At 35.2% G+C, this 9,911-nt stretch overlaps 1 protein-coding gene across 1 annotated transcript; it reads right to left on the bottom strand.

Moving 5' to 3' along the window:
- Window positions 1-1,793: 1,793 nt before the first annotated feature.
- Window positions 1,794-8,364, bottom strand: LOC102841241 (olfactory receptor 5AC1-like). The gene is made up of 2 exons (XM_006868632.1): window positions 8,328-8,364; window positions 1,794-2,734 (listed from the first exon to the last, which is right to left on the bottom strand). The coding sequence occupies exons 1-2, from the start codon at window positions 8,362-8,364 to the stop codon at window positions 1,794-1,796; spliced, it is 978 nt and encodes a 325-aa protein (XP_006868694.1).
- Between the last annotated feature and the right edge of the window lie 1,547 nt (window positions 8,365-9,911).

The following is a 9,911-nucleotide window of genomic DNA, read 5'->3' as shown; positions in this document are numbered from 1 at the left end:
ATATTTACAAAAATAAAGTAAATACAACACAGCACTAGTAGATTATCAGAAAATAATTTTCTCAAAAAGAAAACAACATGTTGAGAAAATCTTACAGTGTTTGAAAATTAGTCACAAAAACTGACATTATTAAATAATCTGTAACAAAATAAACTGTGAGATAAATTTTTCAAAGTTTGTTAGTGACAACCTACAGGAATAATTCTTAAGAACCATGCAAAGTGAGAAAGTGAGTTTTTTCTAAAAATGAAATGAAAAATTCAAATGATAAGAGGAACTTTTCATATGCTTAAACTGTAGACAAATGATTTTAGCATATTGGTTGGAGTTATGGACATGGCAAAAGATTCTTGTTTCTGATCTAGGCTCCTTTTATCTGAATTTTCAGAACATTTAATAGGAATAATGCAATTTTAATAATGTTACATTTGATAGGAATAGTAATGCAGTAATAAGACCAATTTGGGAAAGTTATCTTTATTACATGCAAATTTATCCTGACACATTCCTTAATTTATTAATTATGGAATATCTGGCTACATGCAATATTCTTGATAAAAATAGGGTGTGGAATTATGTATATGCACTGTGATTGACTTTTTCATTATTATCTTCATGAAAATTTAAAGAGAAATTAGTTTTCCATTCAACAATTCTGACCAACTTTAGTGATATCTTTCAGAGAGGTAAACAGTGGTATGTTGTTGTTAAGTGCAGTCGAACTAGTTCCAAACCATAGAGACCCACTGATAGGGTTTCCAAGGAGTAGCTGGTGAACTGCCAACCTTGAAGTACAAACCAACCTTGCAGTCCAGCACATTACGCCACAGCGCCACACCAAGATTTTGATATGTTGTTGTTATTAAGTGCCATTGAGTCAATTCTGACCTATAGCAACCCTGTATAGGGTTTCCGATGAGCTTGAACCACCGACCTTGCAGTTCAAATGGGTTTGTAGTCTGGCGCATTAACCCACAGCACCACACCAGGGGTCCAGATTTTGATATAGGCACAATCTATTTCTTGTGGTCCTAGGGTCATGAAGGCTTGAGTTCAAGTGATCATTCAGTTCTTTGGACTAATTGTTTCCTTGAGTATTTCATTTTCTTCACTTTTCTTTGCTCCAACAGGAAGAGACCAGCTATGATTGATTTTGTTGTTCCACTAGTTAAATCATGCCAGTTTCCAGTTTCCTTCCTGAATACTACTCTTTTTTTTTTTCACTTTTTCCCAACTTTTATCAGTAAATAGTACATTTCTTCTCAGGAATCTATTTTGCCAAGAAGCAGTTTTATTTTCATGAATTGCCAGAGAAGGGGCAGTTTTACACTGCACATATGAGGTTGAGTTGTGTTGGATATGAGATAACAACAGTTAACAACAACAAATGGACAGGCAGAGAACAACAACAAAGTCTTATCAACATGCAAGGGCAAATTGCTGAGATAGGCTCATTTACGAGCTAAGAGACATAACCTTTTAACAAATGTCAATTAGAAGCATTTCTTAATAAAATTGTCAGTTACTACTTGCAATTTTGGAATTCTGTGGCAAATACATAACTTATAAAAGCTAAATAATGCTCAAATAATAAATGGAGGAAAACTACTTCCAATTCAGTTTATTATGGATGATGCTGTCAAACTTTCAAACCCATATCCAAGTAAATAGCATAAGACCCTGGGTTCCTCCTTACAGAGTTCTGGTGACAAGATGGTGTTGCAACTAATCTAAGGGCTCTTTTCAGCATTTAGAAAACAGTACAATAAAATTTGAAAACAGTCTGAAATAATTTATCTGTTCATTATTCTTCTCAAGGCACCTGTAACCTCTTTGTTTCTCAGGCTGTAAATAAAAGGATTCAGTAGGGGAATTATTATTGTGTAAAATAAAGAATACATTTTGTCCTGATTTTCACCTGGGCCAGACCCAGGACGCACATACATGAAGAAGAGAGTACCATAGAACAAAGAGACAGAGAGCAGATGGGCACTGCACGTGGAGAAGGCTTTGCTTCTGCCCTTTTCAGACTTCTTTTTCAGGATGGCAAAGAGGACACAGGTATAAGAGACTATGATTGTCATAAAAGTAAAGATTTGTATGAGGGCTGAAGCAATTAAAACCAGTAGTATATTCATTGTAGGATCAGTGCAAGAAATTTTGAACAGTTGTAAAATTTCACAGTAGAAATATTGTATTATATTGGATCTGCAGAAAGTTAATCTAAATAACAAAGTTATATGAATCATGGAATGTAGAAAACTTATAACATATGAAACACCTATTAGTTGAATGCAGAGGCTTTTAGACATCACCATCTGATAAAGTAATGGGTTGCATATGGCGACATAGCGGTCATAGGCCATCACTACCAGGAGGAAACATTCTGTGGTTGCACTAGAACTAAAAAAATAAAATTGGGCCATACAGTCATAGATTGATATCATGTGATTGTTGGATAAAAAATTCATAAGCATCTTAGGAGTCACAGAGGATGAAGTGCAAGCATCAGCAAAGGCTAAACTGCCGAGGAATAAGTACATGGGCGTGTGAAGATGCGGGTCCTTCCAGATGAGAGCAATCAGCCCAAGGTTCCCCAGCATGGTGATGAGGTAGATCACCAGGAACACCAGGAACAAGGGGAGCTGCAGTTCTGCACGATCTGTAAGTCCCATGAGCACAAACTCTGTCACCAGAGTCTCATTTTCTTTTACATATTCACTCCATCGAATCACTGAAAAATCAATGAGAAATCTTTTTAAACGGTGATATTTTCATAGCGAACATATTTCTGGGATGTTTCTCATTTGAATCACTCTTAATTTTTAATTTCATTCGTTTACTTTACAAATAGGAGCTCTGCTATCACAGTGGGTTACAAGTTGTGCTACTATCCACAAGGTAAGCAATTAGAATCTACCAGCCTTCCAAGAGAGAAAAATAAGGCTTTCTGTTCCTATAAAGATTTAGAAGCCTGAAGAACCCTGTATAGGGTCATTATGAGTCAGAATGGACTCCAACGTACATAATGACCACCAATTTACATATATGCAAAATTGTCCATAATTTTAAAAACTTTAATGCTAGTACACCTAAAGTGACACATAAATTTAATGCAGATGATTTTCAATTTAATTGGGTAATTTAGAACAACATACCTTTATCTTAAATTCACATGGAAGAAAAAAAAATGTTTGAAAAAACCAAGAATAATGTAATAGTAAGAATGATCAAGAGTATCTTAATTGATACTGAACAATAATATAAAACCACAGTAATGAAAACATTGGGGAGTGTGGTGGCCCCGTACAACAGATGATGAACGGCGAACTACTAGGTCTGGGATTAAACCCCCCAGTCACTCTGCAGTTATAGCAGCCAGCCACTCAGATGGAGAAAGATGAGGGCTTTCTGCAACTGTAAAACATAAACTCTCACAAACCATAAAATGGGTCGCTATGAGTGGGAATGGATTCAACACACTTAAAAATAACAACAATGAAAACACGAAGATAGTGACATGAGATTAGACAAGAGGAACAGTGCAATAAAAGAGAAAAGTTAGAAAATAATTATAGCATATATGGAAATGTGGCATAAAACAAATGCTATAATTCAATAAAAAGGGTGGTTGGTGCAATGCATAATGCTGACTCTGCTTGCTGTGTTTCAAAGTAAATCAGTTTGGTTCACCATTTTGCAGCAGAGATGCTTTCCAAGTTTTAGGAGACAATAAGGACTCCTGGCGTGGTATTGTGGATTAGTACTGGACTTAAAACCACAAGGTTGGCAGTTCAAACCCACCAGCTGCTTTTTGGAAACCCTATACAGGGTCACTATTAGTCGGAACCTACTCCACAGCACTTAACAACAACAATAACAAGGTAACATAGTAATCCTGGTGTGGTGCTGTATGATAAAGTCAGTATGAACCACAAGACCAGTGGTTCAAATCCACCAGCTTCTATTAGGAAACCCTATACAAGGTAGCTATGAGTCAGAACCAACTCGATGGCACTTAATAACAATAAGGTAACATAGGAATCAAAGAAACTCTTAACTAAGAGAAGAAAGCCAGTAATAAAGACATGGTTACTCTCCTATCTTGATGTATAGCTAAAGAGCATCTCAAAATAGTCACAGGACATAATAAATTGTTGTTGTTGTTAAGTGACCTTGAGTCAATTATGACTCTTAGAAATACTATATAGGATTTCCTAGGAGAGACTGGTGAGTTTTAACACAGATCTTGTGGGTAGCAGCCCAGTGCTTATCTTTCAGCACCACATCAGGACTCCTATGATAGGTTAGGAAATATATTTTATCATATATATGAAAAATATAGGCTAATACATATGACATAAAAATAAATTTAAAATAGATCAAAATGAATAAAGGATAGGAATAGACATGTTCACTGATCAGCAAATCTAAACGGCCAATAATACATAAAAAGATGCTCAAATTTCTATAATATAATATGATATGCCAGATACACATTTGCACATACACACACATACCACAGCAGATTGCCTGAAATTAGAATAAATAAAAATTTCTCTGAGGTCAGAAGCATTGTACTTTCATGTATTACTCACAGAAATATAAATTGCAACAGCCATATTGTAAAACAATTTCATATAAACACGTGAAATTTTTTAAAAGATGGTATATGCTTTGATCTACTACTTTTACGTTGATAGTTACCACAGAAATAAAAGTACCACTTCACAAATATAAACATACTAGTAACAGCCAAAGTAACAGTTTTCAAAGTGGCAAAGCCCAAACATATCAACAATAAAAGAGCTGAATAAATCGTAATATATTCATATTAAGGAATATAATTCAGTCATGAAAAAAGACCTATGCATGATAATATATTATCACAATATTATCAAACAGACAATGAATTTTTAAATTATTTTATGTGGAGAAAAATGTTGATAATAGACAGTTTATAATACTAGTTTTTTGGAATATAATAGTAGTTTTCTGGAATGGATTGAGGATGTAATGGGAAAAGAGGAGGAGGAAAAAGGGATACGTTAAAATGAAAGTTCTACAGGTACGGGGAGCGTATATATTATGACCAATATCTTTTATGCAAAATTGTGTAGCCAATTTATGTGTGTGTATATAACAAATTGTTGGTAACTTGTTGATAGTGAAGAAAAGAAAAAAGAACAATTAATTCTGATTATTGCATTTTAAGGAGGTGCTTTGACACTTAGAAACTCAATGTAAAATTAAAATTTTACTATCTGTAACTGCTCTGCTTAAATATCACTTAAATGCAGAAATTGTTGTTATTAAATGCCAAACCCTGTATAGGGTTTCCAAGGAGTAGCTGGTGAATTTAAATGACCAACCTGTGGTCCAAACGATGTTGAGGGCCAGTACAGTATTCTGCTGGGCCAAATTTAACATGTTCTTTTAAAAATAATACCAGTGATAGTAAGTAGTACTGTTGTGTTGCTGTGGATTAATGTGCTGGACTGCAAAGTCGGTTTGCTCCGTCAGATTGGAGGTTCAAGCTTACCAGCCGCTCCTTGGGAACCATTTACAGGGTCGCTGTGAGTCGGAACTGACTCAACGGCACTTAATAGTAAACCTCTGGCCATTCAGAGTAGATGTGATTTTTTTTTTTTTTTAAATACTGAACAGATACCTGTAATAGCATAAGATCAGCAGTTCCAAACTACCAGCTGTCCAGTGAGAGAACGATGAGACTTTCTGCTCCCGTAAAGATATACAGCCTTGGAAACCTTACACAGGGTCATTATTAGTCAGAACTGACTCCATGGCACATAACCAACTGAATGGTATAAGGTAGGGATTAAAAAAGATAACAGGTTCTTTCTGTATTTTAAATTTACTCCTACACACTTATTGTTGTTGGTGTTAAATGCCATCAAGCTGGTTCATAGCAAATCTATACACGGTTTCCTAGGTGCAGCTGGTGGGTTTCAACTGTCAACCTTGTGGTTTGCAGTCTGATGTCAATCCTACAGCACTACATCAAGAATCCACATACACATGTTGTAGTTCTGTTTCAATATAGCATTTAGAATTTATGTGAATAAATTAGAATTATTTGTTTCATGATATATTAATATTCTTTGAAAAAAACTTTAAAAAGGAGTTTACTACTGAAAGCATATGAAGTCCTGGTGTGGCACTGTGGATTAATGCAAGGGACTGCAAAGTCAGTTTGAACTGCAAGATCTGCAGTTCAAGCTCACCAGCTGCTCCTCAGATCCTAAACAGGTTTGCTATCGGTTGGAATGACTTGCATGCACTTACTAACAACTACAAAGATTAGTTATGAAAATTGAAATGGTGTTGGAAAAACATTTCAATGCTTTGATGTTCACAATGCTCAATACTTCAGTAACATAAAAATGTTTATGACAACAATATATTAGTAAAACTATGTTTATCTCATTTTAAATATGAATGACTGTCATAAGGAAGAAATTGTGAGGTGCTGGCACAATTAACACTGGACTGCAAACCACAAGATCATCAGTTCAAACTCACCAGTCATTCCTGGAAAACACTATGAAGGGTCACTATGAGTTGTAAACGACTCAACACACTTAACAACAGAAACAATAGTCTATCTTCACTGAAAATAAGTGAATAATTAACAGGTTCCAAAATTTTGCTTTAATATTTAGAAACAGGGAATCCTAGCACGTATAACACAATCACAATATGAACACAAAAAAAGAACAGTAAGAGATTTTGCCCTGGATAAACTAGCCCAGCTTTCCTTGTAACATCAAATAACCAAATCATTGATAATCTTAGTTTTAGAACACACAGCGTATAATTTAATCAAAAGTTAGAAAGTTTGTTCATTTTCTTTCAAGAATTATGTATTAGATAACACAAAGAAGCTAATTAAGTTGCCTTCAGTGACTTTAACCCTTATTTTTAATGATTCCATAAAATTAAATATTTTATTGCAATCAATCATAAACTTTAAATAATCACAATTTGTCACACTCTGAAAACTCGAAAGTCAGATTTTAACTCCCATAGCTTAATAGTAAACAATGAATACATTCACATAATAAAATAAACTTAGAAAAAGTTCAATCATGATTATCATTATTACTTCATTTTTCTATTAGTCAAAGTTTATTATTTAAAAACAACCCAATAAATTGGTTACCCTCACAGCAAAAATTCTTACTGAAAGCCTTTGTTCAATAAGGCATTTATTTCTATGTGGCATTGTGGGTTAATGCACTGGACTGCAAAGTCTGTTTGAACCACAAGGTCGACAGTTCAAGCTCCTTGGAAGTCCTATACAGGGTCACTATGAGTCAGAACCTACTTGACAGCACTTAACAACAACAACATGCATAGTTTGTTTACTGATTAAAACAAATTAAAATTTACTTAGACAAATTGTACCATATAGACAAGTAGCAAAACTATCATAATTTAAATATCAGCAATCTCACCCAGTTTCTGTAAAATATTGGGAAACTAAAAATTTGCACATTTTCTCACAGTAACGAAAGGTACATAAATGAGATAGTATTACTTGTGCACTGATTTGCTTGGAAACTCCAAATTGGAACAAGATAGCATTTTTTCTTCTGCTTTCAAACCCATTCTTTAAAATTTTTTGAAATTCCCTCAGTGATGTTAAAGGATTCCCAATAGAATGAAGTCAAAGTTGTTCTACTGGGCATTATAAGCTAATCATGAAATCACCCAAACACAATTAGTTGAAACAATTAAAACTACATTATGTCCTCAGGGTTCACTGTAGGGGCATATTTATAAAACACCACTTAGCAGGGTTAGGGGAACACTGGTGTCTCTGTATGATAATCATTGGACTTCGAACCACAAGGTTGTTGGTTCAAGAGTCAAGAGTCAAGATTGGGAATCGGCTTGATGACACTTAACACCAACAAGTAGAGTTAGAATAAATATATTGTTCTTCCTCATATCTCTGTTATGGTATCACTACCCAACTGTCTACTTGGTGTGTCTGTTTGAAATCAGACAAAAATATTTTTTAATTCACATGTCGAAAATCTGAAATTCAGAATTTCCCCTAACATACTTCCAAATTTAGCATACTTCCAAACTTGGATTTCTAACATTGTCCCTTGTCTCAAGGATTAGAGTCAGCAAGCAAGTAGCTGTGCAAGCCATAAACTGGGAAGACAGCATTGACACTAACCTCTCCCTCGGGCCTACTATTTCAATCATTGCCAAATTATCTATATTTCATCTGATAAGCATGTCTTAAACACAACGATTCTCTATGCAACAGTTTCTCATTACCTCCAACTAACCTCCCAAATCCAAGATACGTTCATCTCTAGTCTGCATCTTCTAACATACTCCACCAATCTTTTCTTCACATTAAGGTCAGACTGAGTGTGATAAAATGTACACCAGTTCATCATCCTCTAACATATACATACTCATCACTTAAATTTATAAAATGCATATTACTGCAACAGGATTGGTTGGTTGGTTATGTGCCGTGGAGTTGGTTCCGACTCATAGCAATCCTGTACAGGGTTTACGAGGTTGTAAATCTTTATGGGAGCAGAAAGCCTCATCTTTCTACTGCAGAACACCTGGTAATTTTGAACTGCTGACCTGGAGGTTAGCAGCCCAACTCGTAACTACTTCTTAAGCTTAAATATCCATGCCAGATCCATAAACAGAAAAACAAACCAAGGCTTTGAACCAGCTTACATCAAGTCAATCATATCCTGTGAAGTGAAATTGAAATGGACAAAATGTTTTTTTAATTTGGGTGAAATGAACAATAATCAGAATGGAAAAAATAAAAAAATAACCGGTTGAAGTCCTAGAATGGAAGACTTGGAAGAGGCATAGTGAGCCTTTTCAGGAGTCTTGTACAGGAGACTGGATTATTGTCAGGACTGTGAAGAGTGTGTGTGGTTGGATGCCATCTTTAAGAAGGACTCCACCATTTCTGACTCTGCATTTCAAGAGATTTGGTTGCTATGTAACCTGCATGCTGTTCTGGTTTTCTAAGAAGTTTAATTTTCTAATAGGGCTTCAGTCCAATTTTTCCTATTCTGGTTACCATTCAATTTCAGTCAGATTTTCACAAATTCTAGTCTATTACAGTTTCACTTCAACTATCATGACTGAAGAACGACTTTGAAGCTCTAAAACAAACTTAGTATTAAATTGTACACAGTTGGGCATTTATTTTGCATTATATATCATTTATAATAACACTTGCTGCTGTTGTTTTTAGGTATCATTTCTTTTTGTTAGGTTGCACTGAGTGGATTTCAACTCACAGTGACCACAAATGACTGTTTCATTGGGATTTCTTGGTTGTACTCTATGATAGCAGGTCTCCAGGTCTTCCTCCTACAGAGTCACTATGTGTGTTCAAACTACTAGCCTTTCCATTAGCAGCTAAATGGTGAATTGTCTGCACCACTAGGTTCCTACAATAGCATTGTTCTTGTTGTTGTTAAGTGCCGTCGACCCATAGCAACCCTGTACAGAGTTTCCAAGGAGAAGCTGGTGAGCTTGAACCACTGATGTTGCAGTTCAAATGACTTTGCAGTCTGACGCATTAGCCCACAGTGCCACACCAGGACTCCAAAATCACAGTGGCCTAACACAATGGAAATTTGTGCCTCTTCATGTAAAATGTAAAATATGTTCGTAATTGAAAACAATTCTACATTGATTAGTGCTTCAGAGTACCACACTCTCCATCTTGTCACTTAGTCATTTTTCACACATGATTTTCTTCAATATTCACTGTTTTCATGTACATCAAAATGGAATGAGAAACTTCACAGAGGACCCTAAATATGCATTGTATATGAGCCAGAACTGTAAATGATGTGTATTGCTTTTGCTCCTAAACTTGCTCA

This window comes from Chrysochloris asiatica, unplaced genomic scaffold (assembly GCF_000296735.1).
Source record: "Chrysochloris asiatica unplaced genomic scaffold, ChrAsi1.0 scaffold00120, whole genome shotgun sequence".
NCBI lineage: Eukaryota > Metazoa > Chordata > Mammalia > Afrosoricida > Chrysochloridae > Chrysochloris > Chrysochloris asiatica.
Note: the sequence above shows the minus strand (reverse complement) of the source record. Positions and strands in the feature narration are given on the sequence as shown.

What these genes read in the sequence shown, in the direction of transcription:
- LOC102841241 (XM_006868632.1), bottom strand. Translation starts at nt 8,364, where the DNA reads ATGCAGACTAGAGATGAACGTATCTTGGATTTGGGAG. An exon ending in ACGTATCTTGGATTTGGGAG is followed by an intron (nt 2,735 to 8,327) that starts GTTAGTTGGAGG and finishes TTGATTTTTCAG; the next exon opens with TGATTCGATGGAGTGAATAT.